This window comes from Tupaia chinensis, unplaced genomic scaffold (genome assembly GCF_000334495.1).
Source record: "Tupaia chinensis unplaced genomic scaffold, TupChi_1.0 Scaffold000421_1, whole genome shotgun sequence".
In the NCBI taxonomy this organism is placed as follows: Eukaryota; Metazoa; Chordata; class Mammalia; order Scandentia; family Tupaiidae; genus Tupaia; species Tupaia belangeri.
Genome location: NW_006159926.1, coordinates 1,367,663 through 1,383,839, shown reverse-complemented (window position 1 = coordinate 1,383,839; position 16,177 = coordinate 1,367,663). Strand labels below are relative to the sequence as shown.

Genomic DNA, 16,177 nt, shown 5'->3' with positions numbered 1-16,177 from the left:
GAAAGAGGAGTTACTGGTTTTCTCTGTTGTGTGTATGTGTGTTTGTGTGTGTGTATGTGTGTTTTATATATAAGTGTCTTTATTTCTTTTTTTCATGACAGAGGAACAAAGAAAGAAAGAAAGAAAAAAAAAAGACAAACACCCTCAACAGGGTACCATGTCATGATCTCCCCTCATCTTTCCCAGGCAGTTCAGCATGAGTTGACCCAGGAACTGAACCCCAGTCATTCACATGGCTTCCAGCACTGCAGAGTTGTGCTACCACTTCCCTAGTGCAGCTTGGCCCAAAGGTGGTGTTCTCTTGCTCCTTCCATACGCTCCTTAGTTTCAAAGGTGGTGTGGGCACAGGGTAGAAACCTATCCAGTCCTCATTCAATAGAATTGAAAACTGTGGCCTGAGAATATATCACAGGATATTTGGAGTGCTTTTCCATTTTTGTCTGCATTAGAGGGTAACAACCAAACTAGTTTGCACCTTCTGAGCTTATAATTGGATAATAATGGAAGCTGGCCAAACAGGGGCAAAAATTCCAAATTAATTATTTTTAGACAAATCCACTAAGTGATAAACCACAAGGGGATAATTAACATTAGTTGAAATTTAGGAATTGACTGAAAGTTGATAGAAAGTGAGTCTATATAATGACATTTGTTCTCATATTTTGTTATGTTGTAGGCTTGAAATAATTACATGTAACACACTAATTACACCTAAGTACAATTGCACCAAATTACACCTATATGTATGCACACACGCATCACATTTAACCATAATGAGATAAAAATGTGATTTTTAAAAACACTCACATACTGGACCTCAGTAATAAACAATTGCTACCTTATTCTTCTGTATTGATTTTAATTTATGATGTAATGGTATGATTTAAAGATGAAGGGAGAAATAAGCTAAGTGCTAAATTCTTTCAGAATACTGTAGCACTTCTGAAAAACAATATGCACTTTCTTTTTCTTCATTTTTTTTTTTAGAGAGATTTTTGCCTTAGGTCATGTGTACTCACCAGGAAGAAAGAGAAAAACAAAAACAGTAGGAGAGGATGGCCACGCTGCAATCCCTTCTCTTCCATTCTCCTCCCAGGATTTTGGCCACACACACACACACACACGCCCAGTATGTGTTAAAAGCCACTGGGTCCAGGACTAGAACTGTGGTCGACCATGTAAGAGTCCAGTGACATAACTGCCATGCCATCTGCCGGCCCCAACAGTATGTGCTTTCTGACATTGGAATTGGATATGACTGAATTTGAATAAGAACTATTTCTTTTGTTGAAATTTACTTACTCTGGCTTTCACAAAACTCCTCAGAGGGTGTGGAGTACTTGAAGCTAGCTAGGGCTGAATATCATCCCTGGTGTTAGAGCAAACTTTTGCACCCCCTGCCCCCACTGCACACACATACCACATCCAGTTCTTAAAGGACAGGGAGAGCTATCCAGGCTGGTTGTCCCTCCTCTCCATCCTGAGGGAACACAGAGACAGGAGGCTGGACCCTCTACCTCTCAGATTCTGTCCCACACTGAGAGCTTAGACACTCCCTTCTGCGGCATAGCCACAAGTGTACATTGTGGGAAGAATCCCCACGGGCTCATCTGAGTAGCAGGTGAGGGTGTGGGGAAGCCTGAAGCCACACAGCAAATAGTCCAGGACACTTCTCTGTCCTTAGTGCTATCCTGAGCCCCAGATAGATGCCAAATGTCTCAGAATGTCTCTGCCTCCTGAGACCAGGGATTTCTACTTCCTCATTGCACACTTGGTTGGGGTCTGGGGAAGTACCCTTCCCATGCCCTCCTGCAATATTTCCTAAAGACTAGGAATTAGGAATCCTGTAGGGCCTGTGTGTCAGGTGGGGTTGAGGGATCCCTCACATCGTCAGTCTCGCAGATTACTCAGAGCTCTTCTCTAAAGTTGGATCTCCCCAGCTCTCGGTAATAGGGGCATATATAAGGTATCCTAAAGTATGGCCCTGGCCAAGCTCCCTTGAGGAGTGCTGCTCCAGACCCAGGTGGTGGCTGAAATCAGTAAGACTAAGAGTGAAATCTTAGCACCACTATAAAACCAAGATATGGAGGCAACCTATGTGCCTGTCAAGGTATGATTGCATAAAAAAAAAAAATGTGATAAAGCTGTATCTTCACAACAGGCTAAAAGGGGGATCCCGCCATGTATGACTACACAGAGGAATACCGGTGATGTGATGTTAAGTGAAATAAGCCAGACACAGAGAGGCAAGTCTGTGTGATCCCACTTAGACCTGCAACCTAAGGACAATTGAGCTCTCAGATGTGAAGGGCAGAAGGGTGGCCATTAGGAGCTGGAGGCTGGGGAGATGGGCAGAGGTTGGTCAAGGGTTACAAAGGGTCAGTTGTGCAAGGTGAATAACTTCTGGATATTTAAAGTACAGTATGGTGGCTATGGTTAATAATTCTGCTTTGCATACTTGAAATTTGTCAAGAGAGTTGATCATAAGCATTCTTAGCACATCCTCCCCCCTCAAATCGTAATATGGGATGCTATGGAGGTGTTAATTAGCTTGACTATAGTAATCGTCTCACAGCAGCTACATCAAATCATCACCTTATACACCTTAAATATATGTGATAAAGCTGTATCTTCACAACAGGCTAAAAGGGGGATCCCGCCATGTATGACTACACAGAGGAATACCGGTGATGTGATGTTAAGTGAAATAAGCCAGACACAGAGAGGCAAGTCTGTGTGATCCCACTTAGACCTGCAACCTAAGGACAATTGAGCTCTCAGATGTGAAGGGCAGAAGGGTGGCCATTAGGAGCTGGAGGCTGGGGAGATGGGCAGAGGTTGGTCAAGGGTTACAAAGGGTCAGTTGTGCAAGGTGAATAACTTCTGGATATTTAAAGTACAGTATGGTGGCTATGGTTAATAATTCTGCTTTGCATACTTGAAATTTGTCAAGAGAGTTGATCATAAGCATTCTTAGCACATCCTCCCCCCTCAAATCGTAATATGGGATGCTATGGAGGTGTTAATTAGCTTGACTATAGTAATCGTCTCACAGCAGCTACATCAAATCATCACCTTATACACCTTAAATATACACAATTTTCATTTGTCAAGTATACCCAAAAAAAGCTAGAAAAAAAAAGAGCCAAATGATAAAAAGTAATGAAAGTTATTGAGAATCTACTGCCGGAAGGCATTGTGCTTTCATATACTGCCTTGTTACGTCATTGCAACAACCCTGTGTTGTCAGTTTCCCCGTTTATAAGTGAGGAGACCGAGTATCAGACTGGTTAGGAATATTCAGTTACTTAGCTAATCAGAATGTCAAAAGCCCAGCTCTGATGGAAGACGCTGGCTTCCCAAATGTCAACTGATGTAATTAAGAGTTTGAAAACCTTCCTCACAAGAGCATTATTATTTCCAGTGAAGAATGCCTCCAGCCTAACAGGTGAGAGAATAGGCAGTTATCACCAAGAGCCATGGGAGGAAAAAAAAAATTACAAACATTCTTCACAGTGATAATGCATTTGTGGGACAAAAATGCTAGCTATTAAAATATTCCATGAACAGAAAGTGACTTGACCCAATATCTCCCATAAGCATTTACAGTATAAATGGGCATCTGGTATTTGCATGCCTTCAAAGTTTCCTTTGGTTCATCGCTAGGATTCTGCAAATAACCCAGTTCTGTTAAATTATTGATTAAATGCAAGCCATTTGCAAACTCCAGCTGAGGCTTAACTGCTGAGGGGCTGCAGAGAAACCACAGCGAAAGATAAGGAGAGGGAGAGAAAACAGTAATTGTTTCTGGATTTCCCCGTCTGGAATTTACATGGTGTGTTTCATTACCCGTTTCCTGGTCTTGTCTTTAAGGAATGGCTTGATGAGAGTGTACAGGGCGTGGATGTACCAGGGCTGGTTGACAAAATGGACTCCTCCGAAGCGGGCAGGAAAGCTGTCCTGGGGCAGAAAGAAAAATGCACTTAGTAAGCACTCTAGGTCAGTTCGGACCAGAAGCACTGCAGCCTGCAAAAATGCCATTTCTTCTCTTTGCCTTCAGGGTGGAGGGTGGAGAAAGGAAGAAAACACACGTCCTTTCTTGCTATTCAGGTCTCTCTATTCCCCTTCTCTTACTCCTCTCCCTTTCATCCTACACCATAACTGTGCCAGGTGCCAGGCTTGTCTTTTCTGAATCACAACGATATGACCTGCCCACGATTCCAAAGCTCATGTGGATCATGAGACAAGTCTGGTTCTTCGCGTGTTAGATAACTCACTTCAGTTCCTGCAGGCTCTAAGTGCAAGCAAGAGCTCTCCTTGCTCCCCTTCTCTGTTAGCTCCCCTTCTTGGTTCTTTCCTCCCCCCCTCCACTGCCTTATCATGACAACTGGGGAACTTTCTGGGTGAGTGAGCACTGGTCTGTAGGAAGACATTGCAAAAAGATTTCAAAGGATCTTTAGAGGTGGGCCTCTCCAGAATCAACCAAAATCTAAGGAGGTTTTACCATTTCCTCATCTTCACAGGTTCTTGACTAACTCCTGACCCACCCTAGGGGGACACAGTGGGAAAAAGACACTCCTTGGCTGATGGGCAAGTTGATTTCTCAACTGAGAAGACATGGGCGTCCTTTCTGTGGACACATTTGCAAATATCCAGAAATGAAAGCATTTCTTAAATGGCTCCAATTTTGGAATCCAGACCAGGGCATCAGCGTGTGTTTCAGAAGCTGGGAAGCTGCTTTTTGGTGCTAATTAGATCCTCCAAGCCAGGGACCTTGATCACAAAGTTTGAGTAAGTCCCAGACTGGTTCATCTTGGCTAATGAAATGAAAAAGGAGGAATGCTAAATGCTATTTGAATTGTTAGGCTTGCTGTCAATCAATTTGCAACAAACATCTTTGTAAAATCTTAGCAAGGCGAGATGAGAGCAGAAGGCACCTGGCTGCCTGAGCTAACAGTTCTGGCAGCCGGCTGCCCCCTGCGGGTATATGAAATGCCTTCCCTGGGTCTTTTTTAGTAATGAGGAAAGAGGGTTATTAACTTTTTTTGGGAACCCTTTGAGTCCACAGATCCCTAGGCATCTTCCACACGGAGACCTAGTTTCCAGTGTAAGTACATGAAACTGCGCTTAAGGGTTGACATTTGAAAACCTTAAAATAATTTTTGCCTCCATCTAGCCATTTTAGGGAGTAAATGGAAATTAAGCATTTGAAGACTAACCTGGAATAGTTCAGTGAGAGGTCTCTACTTTGCAAGACACATGTCTTTTGTTTTGTTTATTTCAATTTTAAAAACCTAATGGAACCACCCATTGAAGGGATACTATTTGTACGTTAGTTGTGATCCTCTCACTATTCCAAATCTGATTCTAAAAATATGAAAGTGCTTCATAAGGCTATTTTTTTCTCTTTTATGTACAGTTCAGGGTCTAAAAATTCTTTGCCCCTTCTGAAGAGACCATTCTAAAAGGTATTTCTTTTGTAATAAGTGCCAATCACTAGCCTTAGCTTCAACTCTTTTTACTTCTTATTCACTTCATTATTTCACACAATAAATGTAGGCTCTCAAGGGCTTCATAAAAGAAGAACAAAAGGAAAGTGTTTATTTATAAAATTGAGTTTTACTATCTTTTTAAGTAGAACCAATAAGAGAATTGTTATTTCTATTTATAATCCATTGTCTTTTACATTTCTGGCTAATAAAGAGAGAAGATTCTAAATAATACTGAGAAACAGCAGGCAAAATCGCGAACAAAATATTAACTCCCCCCTCCATAGTGGCACATGTACTGAAGACAGAGAGAGAGAGGAAAAGTGAGAAAGCACCCCATCCCCAAGGAGGATGGTCACACTGCAATCCCTTCTCTGTTACTTTCTCTTTTGCGGATTTTGGGAGCAGACATGCATCCAGTTGGTTTCTAAAACTACTAGGTCCAGGACTCAAACTGGCCAGTTGGCCATGAAGGATCTAGCTACGTTAACCACCAAGTCACCCACCAGCTGGTCCAAACAAATTAACCTTTTAAAAATGACTAGAGACTCTTAGTTTTAGTCTACAGGATCTCAATTATTAAAGACATTAAAAATACTGCATCGGAGAGATTGAAAGAGAAAAGTATACGGCTGGGATCCTGTAAATCCTCCCTAGCACGGCCCTGGTTGCTGAGGCTGCCGGGTCGAAGGTATGGGCATCGAATGATCCCATTCAAGTCAGATGGTAAGACTGCTCAGCTAAACACGTGAAAACCCTGTGCCTCAGTGTTCGGAGTGGGGCCCAGAGTAGAAACAGGATCACTTTTCTTCAGGTCCTTCTTATAAAATTCAAGTGAAAGGCCCTCCTGTCCAATAAAGGCAAGGTGCAAATGTTCTATGTATACCTGAATGAGCCTGGTGTATGTGTGTGTGTGTGTGTATTGCATTGCATAGAGGAAGGTGAAAAAGGGAAAATTAGCAAACACAACCCTCTGATGGCCAACGCCCATCATTCTTGGTCACCTTTGCTTGTTAGTAACAAATTAGCAAACAGTAAATAAAGGAGAAGTTGTCAGTCACACAAGTCAGTCTTCCAGGACACCAAGGGTGTCTATTGACTCATGTAGGTGCATTTCTTAGGAGCTGAAGCAAACTTATATCAAGGTTCAATGATAGGGAACAGTAGATGGCATAACGGTTACCTCGCTGAACTCCTATATAGTTGGCCACGGATCAAGTCCCAGACCAGTGGCTTCAAATTCATGCCGGGCATGTGTGCCTGCATGCCCCAAATCCCAAAAGGAGAATGAAGGAGAAGGGATTGTCATGTGGCCATCCCCCCCAGGGGGGGATTTCTCACTTTCTGTCTCTGTCTCTTCAGTGAGTGCATGTGCCCTATAGCAAAAATCCCTCTCAAAAAAAAAAAAAAGTTTCAATGACAATGCTGCACTTTCTTTCCTTAGAATTCTTAGGGACTGCAGTTCACGCACTCAAACATGCTCTAAGTTCAAAAAAATTATGTTAATTCAATATATTTTATACATGTATCAATGAAAATAAAACATCATTTCAAGTGATTACGTATTCAAATCACACAATGTGTCTGCCTGTTTCTTTTAAATTAAATTTGTTTTCTCATGACAAAAATAATATACATTCTAAAAAAGTGAAAAATAGATAAAAACATTATTTTCATTTTGTTTTTAAAATTTGCTACAGGGCACGTGAGCTCACTGGAGAGACAGAGAGACAAAGAGAGTGACAAAAAGTGAGACGTCACGCCCCCCCAGGTGGGATAGTCACCCTGCAATCCCTTCTTCTCTATGCTTCTCCTGGGATTTTGGCATGCACACATGTGTGGTGTGTTTTTCAAACTGCCAGGTCCTAGACTCAAACCACACAGTCAGCCATGTGAGATCCAGCCGCCTTAACCACCATGCCGCTTGATTGGACCAATAGAAACATACATTATTTGAAATTTTAGGAAATTCGAGGAGACAGAAAAGAAGAAAAGAAAAATCACCTATAATCCTGTTGCGAAAGAACACATTCTTACTATTTTCTATCATTTGGGATAGACTACGGCATATTTTAGTATCAAACAACCTTTACTTTTTAATCATTTAAAAGTATGAAGGTTGCCCAACCAAACGTCCTGTGTGTTTTGTCCTGCCTGCCTGAGCCATAGCTCATACTAAATGTCCTGCCCTATTTGGTTTATTCTCACCAGGAGCGCAGCCTCCTCTATCGGGATCAGGCCTGCCAGCCACAGCCCAGGAAAACCTTGTGAAAGAATCATACCTGAATTCCTTTGTAAAATTATTATTTATTTCTTGGGACCAGCAGTTAGTGTAATGGCTGTCGCTGGATTCCCATGTAGTCGACTGCAGTTCGAATCCTGGGCCCGGTGGCTTCAACTCACGCCAGGTGCATGTGCGTGCGTGCCCAAGATCCCAAGAGGAGAATGGAGGAGAAGGGATTGCGGCGTGGCCATCCCCCCTGGGGGGTGATTTCTCACTTTCTGTTTCTCTGTCTTTCCAGCGAGTACACATGTCCTATAGCAAAAACCTCTCAAAAAAATTATTTATTTCTTAGAGAATGAGAAAAAGGTACTCTTGATAGGGTTTCCCCACACCACAGTCCTGTCCCTAGCTTCCCAGCCAGCAAGGATCAAGGCTGCCCCTGGGCACACCTAGTGTGCTCATGAGAGTGGGGATCCTAACCTGGGCCTCCCATCTGGTTCCAGTATTGCATGGTGGTGCCCTCCTGTCTTCCTTACACAGCTGGGCCACACCTCAGCTGTCATGATTGGTCTCTGAAGTGACAGGCTCCTTATCTCACTTTTTACAGGCTACACAGCCTGACCTCCAAGGGCTCAGGAAGTGGAATTGTACCACATGCCTAGCAAGAGACAGACGGAAAGCATTGGCGAGTAGCACTGACGATTACCCAGACTCCAGTCCTGCCCTGTCCCGCCCTGCCTTTCTTCTTGCCTTGCCTATTTTCCTTTCTAAATGAGATCGGAAAAAAAAAAATAGATGAATTTCACTGATGGCCTACAATATAACCAACTTGATGCTGGTGATCCATTATCAAAAAATGCAAATAGAGAGTAGACAGAGTGGTGGAGAAATCAGAAAATGGCAATTGTGTAATAATTTGTTTAGAGTCATTCATTCTTCCCTAACCAACTAGTTTGTGCCTTGTACCTCTTCAATTCAGCACATATTTGTGTCTCCAGTACATGGGAAACTAGGTTATGCTCGCTAAACTGCACTTGCTAGAAACTGCCATTGACCAGAGCCCTCAGGGACTTCAACTCATTTTCCTGTAACTTGAGCTCTACCCACAGCCCACAGGGCTCAGCCAGCAGTTTCATTTTAAGGTGAACTTACCATAACAATACACCCTCTCAGAAAATGAGGCCTTTAAACCTTAGATAAGTAGCAGTTCTCTGCATCTCAGTTACTCACTGTCTGATTCATAGCCTCCTGTAGTTCAGTCTCAATGTCCATTGCATGGGAAGAGTTGTAGTAAGCTTACTCTTGGTTAAGTGGTGTAGCTTAACTCTAAGCAATGCGTAGACGTCCCATTGATTGCTTTCTTCTCTCCTCTTGACTTTGTGTTTATTTCATTTTCAAAGCATATCACCCTCTCCTTAGGGCCTTCGAAATGAGGGCAAGGGGCCTTGGCTTAGCAACAAGCTGACCCCACGAAGGACCTCAGATGCTCTTCTCCTCTGATGACGAAGGTTTCTGTGTGCAGGTACCTGAAGATTCCTGCACTGTACTGGAAGATATTACTATACAATGATTATGAAATTTATGTTCCCACAAAGTTGGAGTAGACATACTTTTCCCTATTTCTTTGACCAAGCACAACCAAGGCCTGGGCTTTGTCCATCCACTAAAGACTCTGAAGGTCGAAAGGATTCAGAGTAATTAGGGGCCTTAGGGTCCTGTGAAGGACGGTGAAGAATTCCCTGGATCCCCTTCTCCCTTTTTTTCCTTTTTAAAGCTTACATATTTATATCTTCTATGAAAGAAAGATTGGGAGAGAGAGGGAGAGTGACACAGCCACCCTCAACTGAGGCCTCATGCTGTAATTTACCCCAACCTCAGGCAGGCTGGATCTCAAGCATGAACGTGCACCTGGCATGCTGAGGGGATTCCAAGACATAAACACAGGACCTCTCCCATGTGGGTCCAGTGCATTACCACTGTACCACCACCTGGGCCTGGGATTTCCTTTATTTGGGGCAGTATAAGGCAGCAATTTAGAAACAACATTAGTATAATCAAAACACAAACTATGCCTAGTCACAGGGGCACAAGTAGTAGGATGTCACTGTACAGAGTGAACCTAAACAGGCCAGGTATGTTGGCAGGTATTGCATGCCTGTAATTCTAACTAATTGGGAGACTAGGGCAGTTGAATCACAACCGGTAAGACTCTGTCAAAAATCTCTCTCTCTCTCCCCTCTACCCCCTTTTCCCATTCATGTACTAACCAGGCCCAATCCTGCCTAGCTTCTAATATCAGATAAGATGGGGCATGCTCAGGGGGTATGGCTGTCGACTCTCTCTTCCTCTTACCCCTGCTCTCTCATTAAAAAGAAAAAAGAAAGAAAAAGGAAGGAACAAAGAAAGAAAAAAGAAGAGAATACAAGAGAAGAGAAGATAAAACAAAAACAACTTTCAAAGGAAGGACTGACTCAGTGGCACAGAGGTGATGTATTATTTGTGATGCTGGATCTGTATGGAAGACTGTGAGTTCAGTTCCCCAGTTGGCTGGTGCATGCTGGGCTTGTGTGCCCATGACTCTTGGCTGTGTAGGAAGGCTTTGGTGGGATTACAGGACGAGACCCTACTAAGACTACTTGTCTCTGTCTATCATTCTCATAAAATAAATGTTTTTTTTAAAAAAGAGATTAAAAAAAAAGACTATTATCTACTCAAAGAACCTGGTAAGGAGAAGCTTTGACTAACAAGGGAGAAAATTTTCAGACAATAACCACTCTACTCCAGCCAAACACATGGGGTGGGGATGAGGTAGGATTGTTTCTTTCTTACCATGCTAGCAAAGGCTCAGTGGGCAGCTGGATTTTCGACCTGTTGAGGCTGTAACTAGATGAACAACACCCTTGCCATGGCAATGCTAGGGAAGGCCAGGTAGAGAGCTAAAACTTCCATCCTTGATGGCCACTGGCCACCTCCTCTCCTGCTCTTACAGTGGCAGTAAATGCCATGTGTAGAACCAGGGATTCCCCCAACATGCCTGTGTTAAGGGTCCCTACCTCTTCCGCTCTGAGGTGCTGTCAGAGGAGGACTAATGGACAGTCAAAACTCCAACCATTGTCTACTGGTAACAAGGCCACGCTACTGCAGTGTCAGTAGAGATGTGGGATCCAGAATGCTCATCTCTGCTCAGTAATAAGGAGGCCCCCTTCCTTGTGCAACCGAGGCTGAGAGATGAATGTGAACTTCCACCTCCACCTGGTAATAATGAGGCAGCATACCTCCTTTCTCTATAGAGTATTGTCCAAAAAGACAAGTTGAAATAAATGGTTTAAATAAGATCCAGGCTCAGAACATAATACAGAAATATCCAGGATAGAATTTTAAATCTCTCTTCATACCAAGAACCAGAAAAATATCAAACTGAATGAAAAATGACAAAGGCCAGGACCAAAGGACAGAGGTGCTAGAATCACCGGACAAAGATTTTTAATTAGCCATCATAAAACTACCACAATAGCAATTATGAACACATTTGACACAAATGAAAATATGAAAAGTCTGGGCCAGCCCTGTGGTGCAGAGATTAAGTGTTGGGCATAGGAAACCAGATCTTACTTGGCAAACTGCAGTTCAAATCCTGGCCTTGGCAGCTTGAAGAAATGCTTGCATGTATGCATGCCCAGTGTCCTGACAAGATGGAAAATTAGACAAGAAGGGATTACTGCATGACCATGCACCATTGCGATGCTTTCTCTCTCTCTCTCTCTCTCTCTCAGGCTTGTTGCATGCCCTCTGGCAATTAAAGAAAGAAAGGATGAAAGTCTCAGAAAAGACAAAGGACCACATGGAAATTTTGAGCTGAAAAAAGGCAATAATCAAAATGATTTAAAAATAAAATAAATAAAATTATGTCCCAGCAGTTGGGCTCATCAGCAGAATGGGAGTCAGTGACAGAAGAAAGTCAGTGACCTTGAAGATAGAAAAATAGAAATTAGCCAAGCTGAACTATAGAGAGAAAATAGACATAAAAAATGAACAGAGCCTGAGGGACCTGTGGCTCTAATAAAAGAGCTAACTTTTCTGTCCTTGGAAGAGTCATGGAAAGAGAGAAGAAAATGGGCAGGACAAGAGAAATACTCAAAAAAAATAATGACTGAAAACATCAAGAGAGAAATAAACATACAGATTCAAGAAACTGAGTGACAAACAGTGTGAATGCAAATAAAGTGATGCAAAGACACATTATAATTATACTTTGAAAACTAAGACAGAGTATTGAAGGTAGCCAGAGAAAAACAGCATCATGCCTTTAGGGGTAAAAGAAATGAAATGGCAGAGTTCTCATTAAAAGCCATGGAGACGAGCAGGACGTGGCACAATATTTTTCAGATGCTGAAAGAAAAAAACTATCAACTGAGATTGCTTATCTAGTAAAAAAGTCCTTTAGAAATGGAGGAGAAATAGGAAAACTCTCAGATGTAGGAAAATTAGACAAATTTGTTGCCGAAATACCTACCCTAAAAGAACAGGTTAAGGAAATGAACTAAAACAGAGAGGACATGATTAAGAAAATACTGAATCATTAGGAAGGAAGAAAGAACAAAGTAAGCAAAAGTATACGATAAATTCTATAGGCTTTGATTTCTCTCGAGTTTTCCAAATTAATTTTAGAATTTTAAACTTCTTTTAAAACAGAAATTAAGGCATTTCAATGTGGCTCAAATGTATGTGGAAGAAATATTTAAGACAAATATTAATATACTATCCATTGAGGCAGAAAAAGGAATGGAAAGTAAAATAAAGTTTCTATACTTTGCCTGGACTGGCAAAATGCTGAAAGCAAAAGGCTTATGAAGCTTATGAATATGTAATGTAATATATAGCACAGTCGCTAAAAAGTTACACAAAGAGTAAACATGGTCAATAACATTACAAATTAAATGGAAAACTAATAAGAAGTAATGTCCAGATGAAGGCACGAAAGAAAAAATGAAGACATACCAAATGGAGACCATATAGAAAAAGAAAATGAATAAAATGGCATACTTAAGCTCTGATAATTAATTGACATACAGATGGTGTAAATATGCCAATTAAAAGAGATTGGCAGAGCTAATTAGGATATGTGATCTACTCAGGGCTGGGTTGGGAAGGTTCATGTGTGACTCGGGTGCTGGGTGTTTCCTTTCTAAGTTAGAGTAGTTGACATGTAAATATTGTCTCAAAAATATTTAAAACCGTACTGTCTCTGTTGTTATAGAGTCTCAACAAAATTATAATAAATATTTTGAAAGTTATTTTTAAAATCCAGTTTTTTGAAATTTTGAAAGCTGTTCATTAACTGTCAAGAACTATGGAGTATGTGAGCAAACATTTTTTGATAATGTAAAGAAAATGCAAAAATAAATAAATAAATACATAATAATTTAAAAAACACATGACCTACTGTATATACTGTCTACAAGGAACTCACTTTAGATATAACTATATAGGCTGCTCCATATATGATGCTAAAGCTCATAGAACTGAAAAAAAGAAACAGATAAGTTCACAATCAATGTTGAAGATTTTAACACTCCTCTGTAAGCAAAAGATAGACTTTCATACAGAAAATCATCAAGGATAAATGGTAGAACTCAACAGTGCTTCACACCAACAGGATATAATTAACATTTATTAAATATCCCACCCAAAAAAAGCAGAATGCATTTTCTTCACAAGTGACTATAGAATATACGACAAAGCAGACCATACCTGGGCCATATAAAAACCTCAACAGATTTAGAAGAAGTGAAGTCATATAGAGGATGTTCTCTGTTCATAATGAAGTCAAACAAGAGCTCAATTTCAGAAAGATAACAAGAAAATCTCCTAACAATTGGAAACTAAACAACACAATTCTAAATAAACCATGAATCAGTCAAAGAAATCTCAAGGGAAACAAAACAATATACATGCAGTTGAGTGAAAATGAAAATACAATGTATTAAAATCTGTGAGACATAGCTAAGGAACGCTGACAGGAAAATGTTTAGCGCTAAATACATTTATTGTGTTGTCTGGAAAGTTAGGATGTGTTTTCGCATAGAAAAACAGAAAAATACATCATTACTTTCCCGACAGCCTAATATAAGAAAGGAAGAAAAGTCTTGAGTCAGTAATCGAAGCACCCACAACACTTAGAGAAGTGTGAAATCAAGCCAAAGCAAGCAGAAGAAAGGAAAATCATAAAGGTAAATTTAAAATAGAAAAATAGTAAATAAAATCAATAAAACAAAGAGTTAATCCTTTCAAAGGGCAATAAAATGAACAAATCTCTAGCAAAACTGACACAGAAGCAAAAAGAGATGTCACCAATGATCAGGATCAGGAACAAAGTAGTAAATATCACTATAGATTGCAGAGATCAAAGGATAAACACGGAATGCTATAAACAACTTACACATTTGACAATTTAGGGAAATGGAACAAGTCTTCTTAAAACACAAACTATCTACAATTCATGCAATATGGAATAGATCATTTGAATAGCCCTTTACTCCTAAAAAACTTAAATTTGTAATTAAGTTACTGCTAGTACTAAATCTTTGGGTTCAATTGTTTTCACTATAGGGTTCTGCTAAACTTTAAAAAATTAACACCCTGGCTGGCAGGTGGCATGGTGGTTAAGGGCGCTGGACTTCCCCATGGCCGACTGCAGTTCGAGTCCCAGATCTGGCAGCTTGCTTTCTCTCTCTCTCTCTCTCTCACTCTATCCCTCTCTGATCAAATTTAAATAAATAAATAAATAAAGTTAAATAAAGTAATTCTTTAAAAAAAAATTAGCACCAATAGTAGCCAATGTCTTCCAGAAAATAGAAAAGTAGTATGCATACTTTTCTTGCTGATACCAATAAAATTAAAAACAATATTAAAAAATAAAATTATAAATCAATGTCCTTTATGAACACAAGTGAGAAAATCCTTAAAATATAGTACCAAAAAGAATTCAGCAATGCATAAAAAGAATTACACATTATGATGAAGTGGGGTTTATTCCAGGGATACAAGACTGGTATCATATTCAAAAGTCAATCAATGAAATTGTGTTAATTATGTTTTATACTTTCTATATTCAATGCATTGACATCTGAGGGTTTTCTGACTAGGGAGGGACTGCCACACCCAGGGTTAAACTGATTCCTAAAGAGAGCAAATGACTGGTCTGCAAACACTTATTTTACATGCAAACTAACTATTAATATTAACCTTTAGCACCCACGCACCTCACTCCCCACCACTGGTGTGCCGTGCATGCATTCCCAAAATCCCAAGAGGAAAATGGAGAAGGGATTGTGGGGTGACCATACCTCTTGGTGAGTGATTTTTCACTTTCCCTGTCTTTCTCTAGCAAGCATATGCGCCCAAACTACCTCTTTCTATCAGGGTACTTGGGTCATATTTTCCATGCAAAAATGACCCTAGGGCCAGGAACCATGACAACTAAGGACAGTCCCTATATCCAGGAGCCTACTGAAATTATATAAGCAAGCGAAATTTAAACCTGTTTGGCCTCTTTTCCCTGTTTTGTCCTCTTTTCCCCACTTTGGCCGTTTCTTTTGTGAAGAGCACAATAAAGTCTCTTGCCAAGTTTTCCCCTTGCTCTCTGCCTCCTGGCTGACTGTATGTTTCTCCATGTGGCACCCTGTGTAACATGATATACCTTCCATTTCTAGGAAAGTATATAACAAATTTCTTCTTTTATAACAGTTAATTCTATATCTGCCTGTTTTATCATACCTGATTTAAGAATTCCCAGTACCGTATAATAGAAATCCATTATATTAATAGACCACAGAAGAAAAATTACATGATCATATCAACTAATACAAAAAAGCATTTGACAAAATTCAACACCCATTTCTTACTAAAACTCACAGAAAAATAAGAATTGAAAGGAACTTATTAATTGAGATAAAAAATCCTTCTGCCAAAGACCTACAGCTAAAGATAGATATGATGATGACACATGTCTGCTGTCCCAGCTACTCACAAGTGGGAGGCAGGAGGATCTTGAAGTCATGACCAAAGTGGGTAACATGGTAAGATCTTGTCTGAAAGAGCCAGGAATGCACAGCTATGGTCCTAGTTGATGTGGGGTTATTGGGGTGATCAGGCCCAATACCAGTGGAGGATCAGCAGTGAACCAATGCATTTCTTTGTATCACACTCATAAACAATTAGAGACACAGACACAGAGAAAGTAGAGTTTATTGAAGAAAAGGAAAACTCCCAAAGCAGAGGGGTCTTAGAGAGACAGAAAGTGAGAAATCACCCCCCAGGTGGGATGGCCACGCCACAATCCCTTCTCCTCCATTCTCCTCTCAGGATCTTGGGCACACACGCACATGTGCCTGGAGTGAGTTTAAGCCACCGGGTCTGGGACTCAAACCACGGTCAACTACGTAGGAGTCCAGCGACATAGCCA

General features: G+C 40.7%; 1 protein-coding gene across 1 annotated transcript in view; it reads right to left on the bottom strand.

Annotated features, from left to right (window-relative positions):
* The window catches only part of CLVS1 (clavesin 1), a 233,043-nt gene that overhangs the window by 37,017 nt on the left and 179,849 nt on the right, over nt 1–16,177 (bottom strand). Inside the window, exon 5 of the mRNA XM_006154776.3 lies at nt 3,850–3,960. Coding sequence (XP_006154838.1) covers nt 3,850–3,960 — 111 coding nt within the window. The remainder of the gene's footprint in view (nt 1–3,849; nt 3,961–16,177) is intronic.